The sequence below is a fragment of the Hemiscyllium ocellatum genome, chromosome 37 (assembly GCF_020745735.1).
Source record: "Hemiscyllium ocellatum isolate sHemOce1 chromosome 37, sHemOce1.pat.X.cur, whole genome shotgun sequence".
NCBI lineage: Eukaryota > Metazoa > Chordata > Chondrichthyes > Orectolobiformes > Hemiscylliidae > Hemiscyllium > Hemiscyllium ocellatum.
Window position 1 is genome coordinate 13,866,970 of NC_083437.1, and position 18,989 is coordinate 13,885,958.

The 18,989-nt window shown below is 39.3% G+C and overlaps 1 protein-coding gene across 5 annotated transcripts in view; it reads right to left on the minus strand.

The window, feature by feature from the left end:
- Positions 1-18,989, minus strand: part of disp3 (dispatched RND transporter family member 3) — a 501,842-nt gene that overhangs the window by 38,886 nt on the left and 443,967 nt on the right. For all 5 annotated transcript variants that reach the window (XM_060852435.1, XM_060852437.1, XM_060852434.1 and 2 more), the window contains 4 exons: positions 17,280-17,375; positions 15,242-15,378; positions 8,404-8,585; positions 2,313-2,443 (listed from right to left, as the gene is read on the minus strand). In XM_060852435.1, coding sequence (XP_060708418.1) covers positions 2,313-2,443; positions 8,404-8,585; positions 15,242-15,378; positions 17,280-17,375 — 546 coding nt within the window. The remainder of the gene's footprint in view (positions 1-2,312; positions 2,444-8,403; positions 8,586-15,241; positions 15,379-17,279; positions 17,376-18,989) is intronic.

Below are 18,989 nucleotides of genomic sequence, written 5' to 3' on the forward strand. Positions count from 1 at the left end.
CCTAAGACTATATTGTACTGCTCTTACTATTGCACGCAATATCTTCCTTGACTCCCTGCCACCGAATCCCCAACACCACTAAACAGTATACTATCTGTGTTGCCAACTCACTCACTCAGGGCACCTCCCTACCTGCACCCATTATAATAGCTTCATCTCCTGTGGTACCTGCCTTTCCTTCATTCCATTTGGAAAACAGAAAGAGTCAAGACGGGGTGGTGTGTTGCCTATCATTTGGCTTTTCACCAATTATGAGGACAGGATTTGGACTTTGACGGTGCCAAACGGCTGACTAACTATGCTTAAACCCCTGTACTGGTATTAGTGGCTACCAGTTTATTGTTACAGGATTCCTCAGTTGAAGGCTAATCCCCTTGATTTGACTGAGGCCTGCTCACAACAATGACAAGCTTCCTGGCTTTGGTCTGTGTTAAGCAGTAGGCATGTCTGTAGTAAAATGAGCTTGTTATCTCTGACTGAGGGACAAAGCACAAAAAGGGAAGCAAGGCAGGAATGCTATGAACAATCAGGGAGGCTTATAGTGAGTGAGCCCTGTGACAGCAAACAAACAGCCAAGAATGCAGCCTGGTTCTCTGGATTTCAATTTTGCTTGCAGAATTAGCACTTTATAAAATGTATCTTCGAAGTCCATATACACAATATCAATCACATTATTTTATTAATTCTCTCCGTTACCTCATCAAACATCAGTCGTGTCAGTTAAAATTTTATTTCCCTTTAGGTGATAGTAGAATCCTTGTCTAATAAATGGCAGCACTAGTTTGTGAATATTTTTGGATATAAGTTGCTTAGGAAACTGGGGAAGGCAAGAAAGGATGTAGGAAGGCAATGTTACTTAAGGTGAATATTGCAGTACTGGAACATGAGCTAGAGCTGTCAAAGACTAGCAGGTTTGAGTTAAGGAATAATAGTAGTGTTATTACACATTAGGTTTTATTCTTTCAGGCACGGACCAATGGAAAAGAAGGGAAGCAAACACGCAGGGAAATTCAAAATGTTGCAAGGAGTATAGAACAATGGAAATGATGGACCTCTAATATTCTACTCTTACATAAATAAGGTTAGCACTGGTGTATAGAGCAGAGAGGTGGAAGAGTATTGGAACTGTGTTCAGGAAGATTTTCTTAAACAATACATTTCATCCAAACAAAGGAGGAGACATTGCTGATTTCTTCCGTGGAATGAGGTAGACCAAGAGGATCAAGTGTGAGGAGGGAAGACTAAGGGAACACCTTTGTATCATGAGGGTTAAACTATTTATGAAAAAGGACAATGAACCTAGCTGTCTTCCAAAAATCTAATCTTGCACTCTCTGATATTTCTTATATGTTGCCTCTTGGTGAATCATTTAAACTGACAATATTAGTTTTCAGATGTGCATTGATGATACACACAAGTTTAATCTCACCACTACATCTCTTGATCTGTCACTGATTTGTAAATTGTTACATTACTTGGGCAACATTCAACACTGATAAGCAGAAATTTATGCCAACTAAATATTACCAAGTTCAAAGTTATTATCTTTAGTCCTAACACTAACTGGGTCTGGCCACTGATTCCATTTCCCTTCCTTCCATCAATCAGAATGGGCCAGTCTGTATGCTAGCATGATGTCATATTTGACCCCAAGTTGTATTCCTGACCACGTATGCATTGTCTTTAAGAATGCAATATTTCCATGTTGATAACAGCACTTGATATTTGCTTCACCTAATTGGTTTGTGAAACCTTCACCCATGCTTTGGTACCTCTAGATTTCACTATTTAGCCAAGGCTGGCATGCATCCCATGTTCTACTCTCCATAAACTTGACATAATCAAAACCTTGTTGCCTGTGTCCTAACTCACACTAAATCCAATTCATCCAACATTGCAGATCTTGCTGGTCTGCATTAATATTTAAGCATTGCTTTGATTTCAAAATTTGCATCCATGTTTCAAATCACAAATTGTCTTGCTCCTCCCTATCTCCATAACGTTTTTCAATCCCGCAATTTTCTAACATAATCCCATTCTTCTAATTCTGGTCTCCTCTGCATCTTTTAACTTCTCCATCACTGCCATACCTTTCGCTGCTGAGGTTTTAAGCTCAGGAATTCCCTTCCTAAACCTCTCAGTATTTCTACAAAGCTCCTTAAAACCACTCCTTGCTTTTGGTTATATTCCCTAATATTTCCTTATGTGCTGTAGTGTTGAATTACTTTGGTAACATTCTTATGAAATGCTTATGAATTTATCACTATGCCACAGATTTATACAAATGCAATTGATTATTGTTGTTAACATACCTTTCTCATCAGGAACATAGAAAAATCCTTTATTCGGACCATTGGGTCCTGCACTAAGGATGCAGCCAGGTGGTGCTAAGCAGATCCGACTGTGATAGGGAGTCTTCCGCAGCTGAGCAAAGTACAACTTCCTAAAACAAAATTCAGAATTTAAACTGTGAGATGAACTTGTTGACATGAATAAATGTGTCTACGTTGGAGTAGGAATTAATACTTTGGATGTGCAAATCTTAATTAATAGCAAAATATGGGACCAACAGACCTTCTCAAATTGGAAGGTCTTCTAATAGCACAAGGAGACAGCCCTGTTCAAACTTACAGTTTAAAATTATTATTTTCAAGAAAAGCTTTCAGCTAAGATAAAAGTATGCTTTACCTCTTCACTCATGGTCAGTGAATATATTTGGCAACACAATTGCAGAGATGCTGGCCAGAATTTAATTGGTCTTTGGAGTTACAGCTAACTAGAAGGATAGGTACAGTGACATGGGGAGACTTCCATTGGCAGACCTGACAACATAACCCCACCATGCTATTTTCCACTGGCAGGAAAGATGTGGAATGGCCTATCCATCTGGACCCCAACCATTTAAGTGGTCAGTTAAACATCTCTTCCCACCTCCACTGGACAACCCTCCACTGTTCGGGGGAACTGTCAGGTACATTCTGCGGTCCATCTCGTAGGTGCATGAGATGAGTGTGTATCGTTTGGCTTATGAGAAGACCCTTGGAATAATGGCCACTCCCTCAGCACAATGAGGGCAATTCCTGCCCCGAGTGACCCAGTAGCCTCAGACCCACTTACCTTGCTTCAACATGTTCCCTGTACTCCAAAGCAAGGCTCAACAATGAACATCATTCCCAGTAGCTACTAAGGTTACCAAGCTGCTGTATTTCTGAATGAACAGGCGTCTCATCCAACAGTCACTGTCCTTAATATGACGTCACCCTTGGTGACTGCCATTTAATTGACAGTAGCTGGTAACACACAGCTCATGTCCCTATGGCCCACAAACAGGAGCCGCTCCCTGCTTTCAGGCATAGCAGTAGGATCCCAGATATTTCAAATACTTCCAGCCACTGAGTCTTAAAGGAATTAGATTATGGAAGTGTAATGCAACATCTCTGACTGTGTGGAGTTTGCACGTTCTCCCCGTGTCTGTGTGGGTTTCCTCCGGGTGCTCCAGTTTCCTCCCACAGTCCAAAAGATGTGCGGGTCAGGTGAATTAGCCATGCTAAATTGCCCGTAGTGTTAGGTAAGGGGTAAATGTAGGGGTATGGGTGGGTTGCGCTTCGGCGGGTCGGTGTGGACTTGTTGGGCTGAAGGGCCTGTTTCCGCACTGTAAGTAATCTAAATCTAATCATTCCAATGGTTCTATGCAAGATCAAGCAACTAAGATGTTTATTTCCTTATCTGTGGTTGCTTAATCAATCTCAGTTGAAGTGTAGCAACTTGTTACAAATATGTCAGAGTTGCTGAGTTGAGCTGTGGGTTTTGAATGAATAGCCAGGATTCCTGCCTCTGATAGGATTCAGGTATCTCTTGTCTGAACGTTTACTTACATGGATGTTGGGCAAAGATAGATATGGGCTCAGTTATGTGGTGTCTGATAGCTGAATAGTACTCAACATTCATTGTCTGGCTTCATAAATTAAGAATGGCCACTTCATTGACGGACTGAACAATCTGTAATTCCTGCGGGACCAGCCGTATCAGAGAAAATAGGACAAATTATAAATTATCTTGACATAGGGAACTATGTATTCAGGTGTATTTTATCCTACAAACTTCAGAATCAATTTTCAAATTAATCTTGGATTCATAGGTTGATCTTTTTTTTCTCTTGCAGTAAATTGCAATGCTACAGGGACCTTGATCTTTGTTCTTTGTGTAATGGTGTGCAGTGCAAAGCTATCTCTATTTGTTTCTCATTCATAGAAATGCAGGCCTCACTGGCTAGGCCAGTATTTATTATCAATTTCTAATTACCCCGGAGTATTGGTAATAAGTTACTTTCTTGGTCCATAGCAGTCCATGAGGTGTAGGCACACCCACAGTTCTATTAGCAAGTGAATCCCAGGATTTTAACAGTGAAGGAACAGTGATATAGTTTGAAGTCTTCATGATCGAAGACACCAATAATACTCCAATGATAACAGATAAGCAAGCTACTCATGGGAGGAAGGATCTTGCAACAATCTCTATCATGAGGGATAAAATATTTGACAAACTGAAGAGATTAAATACAGACATGTCACTAGGCCCTGATGATCTGCATCCAAGAATTTTAAAGGAGGTAGTTGCAGAAGTAATGGAGACATTGGCTGAAATGTTCCAGAACTCACTGAATTCTGGTTCTAGCAAATTTGAAAACTGCTTATGTAACAAGGGAGGTACACAGAAAGCAGGAAACTGTGAGCCTCACATTTGTCGTTGCTAAAATGCTGGAATCCATTACTAAGGAAGAAATTGGGCATTTAATAAAATTTAATGCAATTAAATAGCTTCATACATGGTTTTCCAAAAACAAGTAATGTTTAACAAATTTTCTAGAGATCGTTGAGCATATAACAAGCAGTGTTGGTCAAGGGGAATTGGTAAATATAAAATAAAACTGGTTTGTTTGGATTTTAATAGGCATTAGATAAGACTCCATATAAAAGTTTATTACACAAGAAGGAACCCATAGTAGTGGCAACATATTAGCATGAATTGAGATCATTGAAAGTATTTAAAGAGGAGGCAGATAGATGTTTGAAATATCAGGGAGGTATGAAAGAGGAGGTTTGGCCTGGTGCAGATCAATTATGATTTCTGAATGGCTTGGCAGGCTTCAGGGGATGAATTGCCTACTCCTGTTCCTATTTCTTATGTTTGGAGTCAGAATGATGTACAGCTTGGAAGGAAACTTGCAGGTGATATTGTTCCTATGTATCTGCTGACCTCCTAATTGATATAGGTCATGGAGTTCAAGAACTGATGGAAGAGCCTTGGTGAGCTATTGTAGTGTGTCTTGAATATGACAGTCACTGCTGAGACAGTGTGCCAGGTGTGGTCAAACTGAAGGTGGAAGGTGGGGATGTGTCAATTAAGTGCGATGCTTTCTCCTGGATGTGTCAAGCTTCTTGAATATTGTTAGATCTGCACCCATCCAGGCAAGAGGAGAGTATTCCATCATATTCCTGATGGAGATGATGGACAAGCATTGGGGAGAGGAGCTACTCCCCAAAGAAAACCTAGCCTCTGACTTGCTCCTGGAGCCATAGTATTTTTGTGGTTGGTCCAATTCAATTCCTCGTCAATAGTAATTTCAGATGTTAATAGTGGGGAATTCAGCAATTGTAATGCCTGTTGAACCTCAAGGGGAGATGGTGAAGTTTTTGCTTGCTGGAGATGTTACATTGCTTAGTATTTAGTATATTTGGCACAAATCTTGGAGGTCCCCTGGTCTGTCTGCATATGGATGTTAATAGTGTCAAATATTGTGCAAATTTCTATGAACATCCCAGCTCCTCAACTTTTGGTGGAGGGATGGTTATTGATGAAATAACTGAAAATGGTTGATCCTAGAACAGCATGATATCATGGGACTGAGATAATTGACTTGCAACAACCACAACCACCTTCCTTTGTGTGAAGTATAACTCTAAACAGTGAAGAGTTTTCCACCTGTTTCCAATTAGCTCCAGTTTTACTAGCTCTTTGATTCAATTGGGATAATTTTGTATAATGTAGCAGTCAAATGGTCATCTCATATTTAAGGGGCATTAACATGGTGTGGTGAGAATAGAGACGATTGGCTGGTGAGAAGGACTCTACTGAGATTGGGTTAAGCCATGCTCTTGGTCCAAATTGACTGAACACTCCTCAAGCATGTTGGAATTTAGTTGATGCTCATCCTGAGTATAGAACATTAAGAATCTGTTCTGACACCACTGACATTCCTTACCTCAAACACAAAACATTTTCACAATTTTTTTTCTCCAGGTGCTATGTGGGCAAGGGGAAGACACAGAAACAAAGCAGGCCATTTAGCATCTTGAGCATGTTCTGACATTAAATTAAATTATGTTTTATCTGTATCTTAACTCCACCTACCTTCCTTGGTTCCTTAATATTTTAACGTTGCAAAATATACAATATGTATATAAGTATAGGTCTAACAATCTGATTTCTGAAATTTGTAATTCACCTAGGTTGAGCAGAATTTTGAGTGGGCTGGCTGGTTGGGGGTGGGGATGGGGTGGGTGGTTGGAGGAGTTAGTGAGGGGGTGAATAGGAGCTCCAGCTTTCCACTACCCTTTTCTGAAGAAGTAGCCTTGGTGTCACCTTTGGATAACCTAGCTCTTATTTAAGTTTTGTTCCATTTTTTTGGTAACGCTCACCAGAGAAACAAAAAAACAGTTTTTCTGGACTGATTTTTCTGGTAAAATAATTTCCCCAGTGGGATCTGACATGCCCAATTTGGCATGCCACAATTTTGTCATTAATCATGCAATTAGCTTTTATGGTGCCAGTCTTGCGGAGTCAAACAGAAGGAGAATCAGCAGTACTCTCTGTTGCTGAAATATGATGTTCATACTGCTGGCGTCATATTTGAGCTCAGGATTCACAGTAATTTAGATGCTTCAAACTAGGAACTACTTCTCACATTGTAATTTTAGACTGTCACCTCTGAGGATATGGCACTGTAAGGTAAGTTAGCTCGACAGTTTACTGAAAGAAACCTGAAGGTGGTCATGGAGGGGATGCTGGAGAGAAGGACAGTGCTGTATCCTGCTGACCAGGCAACAGGGCCAGCCAGCTTAGTCTGAGATAATGGCTGAGTCAATGCAATGCTTGGTATGAAATACAAAAGACAGCAGTGTAGAAACAAGATTAATGATCATTGCGAGGTGCCATTATCTTTTCTCTGCTAATTCATACTCGCAGGGTCACCATTCACTCTGAATCAGCCACTGCACATCCTTCTCACCAAGGCTTATGGACTACGGATCTCAAGAAGCAAAGTGTCCACTCAATGCTCTCACCTACCTCATTCTCTTAAATTACCAACTCTTCTTGTCCTTTGAGCTTCCTATGGATTCACCGTGGCCCAATCCATGGACTGGAAAGGCTCTGGCAGGATTAAGCACCTAACTGACCATGGCCAATCCCTTGGGTAACACCCTTGACTGATTGTGATGGTATCTATTGACTGCTGGACTTTCACACAAGGCTATTCAGTCCAACCTATGCAAAGTGTTTGTTGTGTAAACTGCTGGCACATGCTGTTGGTGTGACATCGATGTAGCGCAGTATGATACAGCAACATGTCAACCTCCTGTAAAAGAGTGGTTCAAGAGAATAGCTCACCATCACCCTCCAGGACAAAGTAGACCATTTGCTTGGCACTGCATTGAATGCCGTCAATATTTATTTCCTTTAACACAAGTGAACAGTGGCACCAGTGTATACCACCTAGAAGATTCAGAACATTACCTCACTAAGGCTCGTCTAACAGCATGTTCTGAATCTGCAACCACTACCACCTACAAGGTCATGGGCAGAAGATGCTTATGAATATCATCACTTGCAAATTCCTCTCCATACACACCATTCTGACTTAGTACTATTTCAACATTCCTTCAGTTTCTCTAGATTAAAGTCCTGGATCCTTTCCTAACTGCACTCTGGATGTACTCATTATATCAGGATTACAGTGGTTCAGGAAGGTAGCTTCACATTCTCAAACATAAGTAGGGATGGACAATAAATTATGGCATAACCAGTGATACACACAGTCCATGAATGAATGAAACAGAATCATTTTAAATAGATCAAATGTATACCCCATACGAACAGGATTAGGCCACCTAGCCCTTCAAGCCTATTCTGTCATTCAAATAGATCAAGGCTGATTTGCAGTTAAATTAATTTACCAACCTTAGTTCTATGACTTTGATGCCTAAGTAAAATCAGCGTGGATAAATGGATCGCAGGTGCAATTCTTAATCTTTGATACTCCAGGGAATGCATTTTGGAGGTGGGGTGGGCAATGGGGTAAGGCAAGAAATGCAAAAGAGACATTTGACAAATCTTATAACTTACTGAGTGTGACGTTGTTTAGTGGCTGCTGCATAGAAATGGAAATCAAGCTTCCAGCCTTTCTTTTTATTGCATGATAATGATGTGATCATCCATTTCTTTGGACACTTGGGACTTGGCAACCCAACAATGGAAGAGCAAACAGTCAGCTTCTTTGTAAAATTACCGTAGGGTGCTGTGTAAACCTTGGAAGCAGAAACAGATAATCAAAGTGATTATTATAATTCAGAATTACATTATCCAAGGTCCCTTAATGCAGGAAAATGTACCTTGGTGTATTTCAGTGGTGAATAATTAATCAAAAATGGACACTGAGGAAGATATTAAAATGAGGTGTGGTTGGCTTTCAGGAGAAGTGAGAGGTAGTGTTATGAATTTGAAGATGTGGACTGCACCTTTAAGGGAGAGTAAATGCTGTTCGGAACTGAGAGCTTTAGAACACCTGTGTTGTGACTAGATAACATTCTCAGGGTGTAATGGAAAATTGAAAATAAGCATTTGGCTGTGAAATGGATACCTGAATTGGTCATTGTTTTGACAACAATTCGAATTTAACAATTTAAATTATGCCCTAGGGTACTAAAACCCAATTGAGTTTGAATTTATTGTTTTGCCAACAACGAACCAATGAGATGATCCAATGTTGGGGATATAAAAAAAGGCAGGCATCTTGAATATTGGAGACAGAGCAGCTGCCATTGAGAGAGAGCCAAGAAATTAGGAAATACTCTCTATCAAAGGTACCTTTTCATATGAAACAAACTCGCAGTAAAAAGAAATAAGACAACCCAGGGAGATCTTCAGCTGGAAGAAAATAGACAATGAAGTTGACAGCTGCTGTGTGGTTTTGAAATTAATATAATTTTCGTAAATGTCTTATTGGAACAGCATACTGTTGTAGAATTTGAGACAGATAATAAATAGTTAAGAGAAAGGGGGGCTTAGAGTTGAGAATAGTTGTTGTTTAATGTTCACTTTTAGAGTTAAAGAATAAATTGATATTATTTTCTTTAAATAGTGGAATTTGGGATTTCCTTGTCACTTATAGTTTAACAGATTATGGGGCAAGGTGAGCTTTTCTGGTGTTTGGTTTAATTAACAGAGGGGTTCACTGCCATGTCATAACAGTTTGGAAGCTCAAGTCTGAGATTTGGACAGATTTAGACAGATCCAGTGTCAGATTTGGACAGATTAGAACATATTTGGGGTAGGAAAGATCCCAGCAGATTTGAACACTTGCTGATTAGTGTCCTAGATCTTTTAATAAAATGTAAGTGAGACAATTTGTTTAATTTCAGTTACTTGTCGTTAGTTAAATTGAAAATAAGAGAAATGGCTCTTCCGATTGCTAAAGAGGTTCTGGGACTTGAAGTTGCTGCCCAAATTTCCTAAGAACGTTTAGAAAGTCAGAGGGAGGATGTAATTTTACAATTAACAAATAGGTTAGAGTTGCTTTTAATCAGGGATAAAAGCAAAGCTGAAATTGTGATGGAGTTGGTCAAGCACTTAGGTACATCAGAGAAACAGACAAGTGAGCAGAGTTAGTAAAACTTAAATTGCAACTGAGATAAATGGAGTTAGAAAGTAAAGAAAGAGAAAGAGAGAGAGAGGAGAAAAAGAGAGAGAGGGATGAGAGAGAGAGAGAGAGAGGAAAGAGAAAGGGAGAGAAGGTTCTTAGTTCAGTAAAGAGAGAAAAGAAAGAGAAAGAGAGAAGGGGAGAGTGAATTTGAACTTCATAAGTTGCAAACTAGTCAGGAAAGTCAAGTCAACAGGGTGGAGATGAAGGCAGAAGGTAGTGATGTATACAAATATATTAAAACAATGCCACATTTTACTGAAAAAGATGTCAAAGCCTTCTTTTTTTCATTTGAAAAATTGGCTAGGCAGATGGAGTGGTCAGAGAACTTGTGGGTAATGCTAGTTCAGATTAAGCTGGTAGGCCGAGCTAGTGAGGTGTTTGCAGTGCCTCAAATACTTGAGGGGTCAAGAGATTATGCAGATGTCAAACGGGCTACTTTGATTGCTTATGAACTGGTATCAGAAGCGTACTGACAGCCATTCAGAAACATAAAGAAGAAAACTGGTCAGACTTATGTTGAGTTCGAAATAATTAAACATTGTCATTTTGAAAGATGGTGCGGGCCTTAAAAATGGGTAAAATCTATGAGGTTCTAAGAGAGATTACTCTGGTGGAGGAGTTTAAAAACTCACTTCCAGAGATGATAAGAATTCATGTGGATGAACAGAAAGCTCAAGAAGTGAGAAGAGGGGCAGAGATGGCAGATGAATAAGCATTGATGCATAAGGCAAAATCTAACTTCCGGCAAGAATTTCATCTTGTGAGCAATAGAAACTGGGAGAAAGGTATAGCCTACACTACAAAACAGAGTGGAGCACACTGGTAATAGTTTACCACAGGTGAAAAAAGAAGCCCAAGTGGGTAAAAAGGGGATGAAAGTCCTCAGGTGTTTCCACTATGGTAAGGTGGCACATGGAAAGTCACGGTGCCGGTTGTTAAAGAAAGGCACTGTGGGAAAAGATGTGGTAAAAGGGGCTAAGCCAGTGGAATTATTGAAGGTAGTAAAGGAGACCCCAGGAAAAGTCGAGGAGCTGCAGGAGAGTGCACAGCCTTGGCAGGGAATTGGTATTGAGTTAGTGTTTGCTCTTTATAAAGACATCGTCTCTGTGTGTAAGGTTTACTCAGGAAGAACATGTGGAGAAGGGAAAGAAGTTATAATTTTGAGAGATACGGACTCTTATCGGTCTCTAGTAGTAAGGGATGAACGTATTTGCACACTTTCTGACATGTTACCTGAGAGAGTGGTAACTTGTGGAATAGATGGATAGAAATTTAGCATTCCCTTATTTAAGGTCAGGTTGAAGAGCCAAATCAAGTCTGGGGAAGTAACAGTGGAAGTGATTGACAGAGTGTCAGCTCCAGGAATACAGTTTGTTCTTGGGAATGATTTAGCAGCATCCAAGGTGGGAGTGACACCTCTTGTTGTGGAGAAGCCAAAAGAAGACCAGGGAACTGAGGAATTAAAAGAAAAACACCCTGGAACTTTTCCAGACTGTGTTGTAACAAGATCCCACTAGCATAATTCACAGCAAGAAGCAAAAACTAAAGAGAAAGATAAAGGAGTTGAGGTTTAGTTAGCTGATACCCTGTTGGATGTAATAATGGTGCAGGAAAAACCTGAACTGGAAGAAGGTCAGGCAGAAATGTTTAGTCTTGAAAGACTAATGGGCTTACAACAGTAAAATGAGACAATAAGATATATACATTGATGCATACTCAGAAAAGGAATCAGAATGTATTCCTGAGGGTTATTATCTTATAGATAGGATCCTAAGATGAAAATGGAGACTACGGCAGGTTAGTGCAGAGGGGAAATGGGTGGAAGTGCACCAGATTGTGTTGCTGGTAGCGCACACACAGGAGGTGTTAAGGGTAGCACATGAGTTACCAGTAGGAGGTCACCTAGATGTGAGGAAGACTCAGGCTAAGGTACAAAAGCATTTGGGTATTGGCCTGGACTGCACAAGGATGTGGTTAAATTTTGAAGTAATCATACTTGTTAAATGGTAGGTAAGTCACAGGCAGTAATGAAACCAGCATCTTTGTTGCCAATTCCCGCATTCAAAGAACCTTTCATGTAGGTTATGATTGATTATGTAGGTCCCCTCCCTAAAACTAAAAGTGGGAACCAGCACTTGCTAACCACAATGGATGTGTTTACTAGAATTCTGGAGGCAATTTCGTTATGGAGTATAAAGGTAAAAACGGTGGTCGAGAAGTTAGCAGCTTTCTTTACATGGTATGGGCTACCCAGAAAGATTCAGTCAGACCAAGGGTCTAATTTTACTGCTAGGCTGTTTAAGAAAGTCATGGATAGCTTAAATCAAGCCCTTTAAATCAAGTGCATACCATCCTGAATGTCAGGGAGCTTTGGAAAGGTGGCATCAGACCTTGAAGACCATGTTAAGAGTATACTGTCAGGATTATCTGAATGATTGGGACAAAGTTAACCTATTTGCATTGTTTACCATTAGAGATGCCCCAAATGAATCTACTCAGTTTACTCCCTTTAAATTAATATTCAGACATGAACTGAGAGGGCCTTTGAAATTAATTAAAGAAAAATTGACAGGACCAAAGTCAAAGATCTCACACTTGGATTATGTATCTGAGGTGAGGGAGAGGTTAAATTGGGTAGGTAAGTTAGTTAAACAGCAACTGAAGAGGGCACAGCATAAAATGAAGCAGGTGGCAGATAGAAACTCTAAAATTCAGACATTTTCCCATGGGGATGATATATTAATATTGTTACCAGTGGTAGGAGAGCCCTTCAATGCCAGGTTTAGTGGTCTCTATCAAATTTGGGAAACACTTGAGTCAGAGAAAAAGTTGATAAAGATGCCGGTTAGAAAGAAAACTGTATTAGGTATGTGTCACAAAGTTGGTCTTTTTACAAGTTTACTATGCCCTTGACTTTTTTTCCCAGAGAGGGGGTAGTTGGCCAGGCTCCAACTAAGCTGAGTTTCAAAGGTGTATTGGGGACCTTTTTATTTACCCCTATCAGATAATGCCTTCAGCCTGAGGTTTTCATGTTTTAAAGCAAAGATATAATCAAAGGGGAGTGGTCAGCCAGCTGTGTAGCTAGCCATCATTTAGATTAGAGGTTTTGAATCAGTTCAGCAGCAGTGTAGGTGAAGGAAGGCTGCTGATTCTCTCCCTCCTTCTGCCCTTCTGACTTTGTAACCTATAAGCGTTTTGTGTCATTCTTACTCTTTGTGCTGAGGGGTTTATTTATGGGGACTGTTACAAGTATTTTATGAACAACATCATTCAGTTGGGATAGTCTGTTGAAGTTTTGGATAGAATAAGTTATCTTGTATTCTATTTTCTATTCTTTATGTTTTATTCTGTTCTTTTGTAAATAAATTCTATTTGTTTAAAACTTGGCAGTAGAATCAGCTAATTCACTCCGGGAATATCCACTATACACTTATTTAAAAGAAAGAGTAAATTTACGGTCTGGACTACCTGCTTAAAACTGTTTTTAGGGGTCAGGTCTGGTCCATGCCATATGTCATGTGATTATGTTGAAACCCTACGATAATAGAGACAGGGAACTAGAGAAACATGTGTTAGTTTCTGCTCTGCAGAGTGAGGAGTCAAATCTAGATGTCATGGAGTTTGATGTGCCTCAAAATATGTTAAACAATGAGGAAGTTCAATAAGTGGGATAGGTTAGTGAACTATCTGTCTCAGGAACAAAGAACCCAGTTGAAAAGTTTGTTGCAGTAGTATAAGGACATATGCAGGAATAAGATGGGGAGGATGAATACGATTGTGCATGAGGTGGAAGTAGGGAATGCTGTCCAATAAAACAAAACCCCTACAGACTTGATCCTCTCAAAGCCACACAGGTCCAGAAGGAAATGCATGTGATGCTCAACAAAAATATCATTGAACCGTGTCAGCGTGAATGGAGTTCACCGATTGTGTTAATTCCCAAACGTGACAGGACTCGATGATTTTGCGTGGATGATCAGAAAAGGCAGTAACAAAATCAGATTCTCATACCCAATATCAAGGTTGGAGAACTGTGTAGAGAAAGTTGGACGAGCAAGTTACATCACAATATCAATACAAAGTGATGTCTTTTGGAATGAAGAACACACCAGTCACATTCCAACGATTCATGAACAGAGCTGGGGCTGGATTAACAAACTGTGCAGTTTATCTGGATGATGTAGTGATCTATAGCGGGTCATGGAAAGGTCACATGGTACAGTTGGCAGAGCTCTTTGAACTATTCCCAGAAGGGTTCACTGTCGTGTTTAACAGTAGAGAGGCATAAGGATGGAATTCTAGTGTGTGGGTCTAACTCATTAGTAGGGTAGCTGTAAAGGATTAAGAGGATAATCCCATTGGAAACCAATCTGAAATGGGAATCAATGAAGGTGACCAAAATTCAACAACTTAATTCTACTTAATTTTACCAGCTGGGGGTGATGATTTATATTCAACCATTTCTGCATTGTTATTAGCTACCTTTACTCAAGTGACTTTATTTTTATCACTATTACATGCAGTGGTTAGATATATTAGTATGAGAGAATAGTTTAGCAATTTTAATTGATGTTTGTATCGAAGCATTTTCTGGTAGAAATCATTGGAATACTGACATAGGTATACTGAAGCCAAACTTAGCACTCTGTTATGGGATCAGCTCCCAGTATGGATCAGGGGTCAATTTCGTAACAGTTATTATTCAAATCTGTACGAGGAGTCATCAGCGAATTCTGTACACAATACAGTTTGTGCCACAGAAAAATTAATGCAATTTATTAGGAAAGTGATGTCGCGAAAATAGAGGGTTTATTACATAGAATTTACAGCAGAACAACAGAAGTCAGTTCTAGTAGACTGTATGAGTACATGTACCATTCAATGTTCTCCTACCTACTTCATCTAATCCTTTCTCAATATCTCCCTTTGTACTTAACTCGTTTGTTTTTGAATGCATTCATGTTATTTGCTTCAAATACTTGTGTGTAGCAATATTCACATTCTAACCACTGTGTGGATAGAGGTATCTCTTCCATATTCCCTCTTAATCAAAGTTTATTTACAGCTTCTAACTTTTTGGCTCCTGTAAGTGCTGCATGACTACCATATAAATGTTTTGTTCATTTTATTCTATTGTCAGCCCAAGTTTTCCCTCTTCTAAAAAATCCTAGTTGATGCATTTTTTAAATTATGAACTTCTTGATGCAGTTGTTAGAGTTCAATAATTCTAGTCTATTCAAAAGACATTTTGCAGGAACTCACTTTAAATGATGGGATCTCCCCATTCTTTGTTGGTGGCAAATGCCATGGCCATGGAACAGAGGAATCCAAAGAAAATCTGTAGATGGCAGGTTGGACATCATCTTCATACTTGGTGACATAAACAGTCCGTAAGGCACCTGAGAAAATGTATTTAAATTGCAAAGATTCTAGTGATAAACAGAAATTGCATGTTCCAAGGGAAATATTAGAACTCAGCATTTCTCTTTTTTATGTTTTCTTTCTTCTCATCTTGATTTTTTTCTTAATTTTTGAAATTTTGTATACACTTGGTGAATTAGTGGAAGACAGACTTGAGCTACCTGTATTGCCAGTGGAATGAGAAACCTAATGCAGCAACATTAGCCACAGAAAGAAGACCTGTAATGATAACAATGTGTTGCCCATTTAAGGAGGCTAAAACCCATTGGATCTAGATATGACAAGATTTTTAGCTCTTTGATGCCAGCACTGCAGGATGAAATGAGCTAAATTGACATTAGATTTCCCCATTTCCATTATGTTATGAAAATTCAGGAATATTTTCAATTTTTGAAATAGTTTATATAAGACTTGTTCACCAATGAATTGCTGAATATTTGGAATCAGTTACCTGAGGTCAAGTTACCACTATTCACACATGCGAGTCTAAATGTTGGCACCAAAGAGGGAATTAATCGTGTCATCAGAACATGTTAAAGTGTATGCAAATTCTAGCAGGTGTAACTAGGAATAGGAACCTTGGGTAAATTTTCCTATTCAAGTCTTGGGTCTTTTTAGTTTTGCACCTCACACGTGCGATCGAATTCTACACTGTATTAAGAGTAAGATGTCCACAATTCCCCCAGATAGTTGAAGATCCATTAATCGGCCCAAGCTGCATCTTCCACCCCATTTTGGGAAGTGGTCTCACTCTCTGATCTCTGCAACTGGGATTACATTCAGTCCCCAGAAGAAATTGTTTTTGAGACTAAACACTAAGTTAAATGAAAGTGATGGGTATTGCCTGGGTCGGGATGGAGAGGTAGGGGCGTGGTATGGTGGGGGAGGGGGGCATAGATGGCAGGATTAGACCTTTGGAAGGAAGGGGGTGCCTTTTCAAGATCTTGAAAATGGGGACCCTGCAAACAAAGTAGCCTTCCATTGCCCACAAACACCCAATGAGTGAAGCACCACTGATCCAGAATCTGGTTTCCAGCATCTGCAGCCATTGTTTTTACCCCAAGGAGTGAAACCTGTTGGGTTTCCCAACTGTCACTGATGACTAACAGGGAAAACGTTGTAGTGACTTGTCAAGAAATCCTGATTTAAATGCTGCAATTAGCATGTGGGAAGAGGCAGCTAAATGCTCCGCCTTCCTGTGTAAAATTGTAGCATTAAGTGGATAGGCACCATAAGCAATGCCTATGGCATTGGATCTAATTTTATGGATCTCTGGACCTGACTGCCAACAACAAAGCCCCACTTTCCCATCCCACCCCTGGGGAAGTATAACATTCACGACAAGGTATGACTTCCTCCAAAAAAAATCTGAGTTGTTTTAGGAAAGAAAGAAAACTCAGTAGGAACGAAGTAACTTTAAGTGGCACAAAAGCAGTGGCAGGTGAGTCTTAGCACTATTTACAATATAGGGAATAATAAAGCAGATAAACAGTCAGTGGAAAGGAAGCTTGTACTAAAGGCCAAATTTATCCATTATTTTTAGGGCAAATGATTTCCTTCATTTAGATCAGGTCAGAAACAACCATTTCCAGCACCTTAAAGAGATTTTGTTGTAAAATTATAACATAACACCAACAATGCACAAAACCTATCAGGTTTACTGTTTCATATTATGCCATTTCAAACTACTAGCCCAAGTGTAATTAAAGTAACATCCCTTTCAAGCTAAAAAACAAATGCTTTGATACACTTTTTTAGGTTCAGACACCAATTTCCTACTATCTCGGCAGAAACAGGCAACAATTTTGGAGGAGAATTAGTAAGAACAAGCCAAAAACGTAACGACACATCTGACCTGTGCCTGTATTCTGTGTCATACCTCCTTTATTCCATGGGAGATTCTCTCCTCGTTTCGTCTTGTCTGAAGATGTTCGCATGTTATTTAGCAGAGGTTGCGGCTTTTCCTGAAACACACCTATTGTATAGAAGCATGCCAATTAGAATACCAACATATCAGCATACACTGATAACTGTAAACTTTAAATGTTTACAGATTTTCATATTGGTTTATTCACACAGTAAAACAAACACATCCAGCAAGTATTAGTAAAAGTATCATGATTAGTTTTATCTAAATTCAATATCTGGGGTGGATATTAGGCTAATTTTTGTGAAGTGAAAATGGCCAGATACCCACAGGCTCCTTGAACAGGAATGTTGTAGGATTGGAATCTAGTTCCTCTATGGTGCCTCAGGTTTAGTTATTACAAACAAAAAAAAAGCTGCCACTAGTACCTCAGCATTAATTGATCCATGATATAGAAGATATTGATATGCCCCATTGTTCTTGCGTCTTTTTTTGAAAATACCTATTTACCTAATAATTTCCTGTCACTATTTCTTTTTCAAACATTTATCAATTTTTCTTGTATATTGTTATTGGTCCAATTCCGCTACTTTTTCTATTAGGGCATTCAATGCCCTAAGAACCATTTGCATGGAAGAATTTCTTGTATCCTCACCTTTTATTCTCTGTTGATGGTTTTAAATTAATGTCCATAAATGCCCTCTAGTTTAAGCAAAAGCAATAGGTACGTTAGACTGTTATTTGATTTCCATCATTAATTAGAGGATGCAGCTGCAAAGTGATGCACAGAAACATGCATGAATACTGTAGCTTTAAATCTAATAAACCATCTATCTGCACAAAATAAAACTCAAGATGCATTAACAAATTAATGCAAACTTTATAAGTGGTTTAAAAATGAGACTTTTACATTGTAATATTTAGAAGTATAACATTTGATTTATACAGAATATATTAGGAGTGGTTTATAAGAGGAAAAAAGTTAAATTATTCCAACTGAGTACTTTTTTTTGGAGCAAATATGTATCTGGAGGATGGGAATGTTTCCTCTACTGTATTTGTGTTGGTCTTGACAAAAACAGAGTACAGTATACACCATCAGAATATCTCTGTTATTCAGCTTCAGAAAGCATTATGTGTAATATTGCTAATGCTTTATATGCAGAAGCAATCTTTCTTTACACAATCTGAGGCGTGGCACAGTGGTCAGCACTGCTGCTTCACAGCACTAGGGACCTGGGTTCAATTCCACCCTTGGGCAACTGTCTGTGTGGAGTTTGCGCATTCTCCCTGTGGGTTTCCTTCCAAAATTGTGCAGGTTAGGTGAATTGGCCATACTAAATTGCTCTTGGTGTTCAGGGATGCATTGGTTAAGTGCATTAGTCAGGGGTAAATATACGATAGGGGAATAGGTCTGGGTGGGTTACACTTTGGAGGGTTTGGTGCGGACTTGTTGGGCTGAAGGGATTCTATGAATCCCAATAAACAATTACAATGCTGATTTTAAATGGTAAGAGACAGCACACCACATACTTGTTTGTACACTGTTATAAGTATGCAGAAAACTGCTAACTTTTCTTGCAGTTGTCGACACTATAGATCAGAGTTGTCAAACTTTTCACATGGGGCCAGATTTCAATATTTCTCTCACTTGGTAGATGGGGGCAAATTGCAGAAAGACAAGTCTTGGCCATCAATGAACAAGAATAAGTATTAAACAGA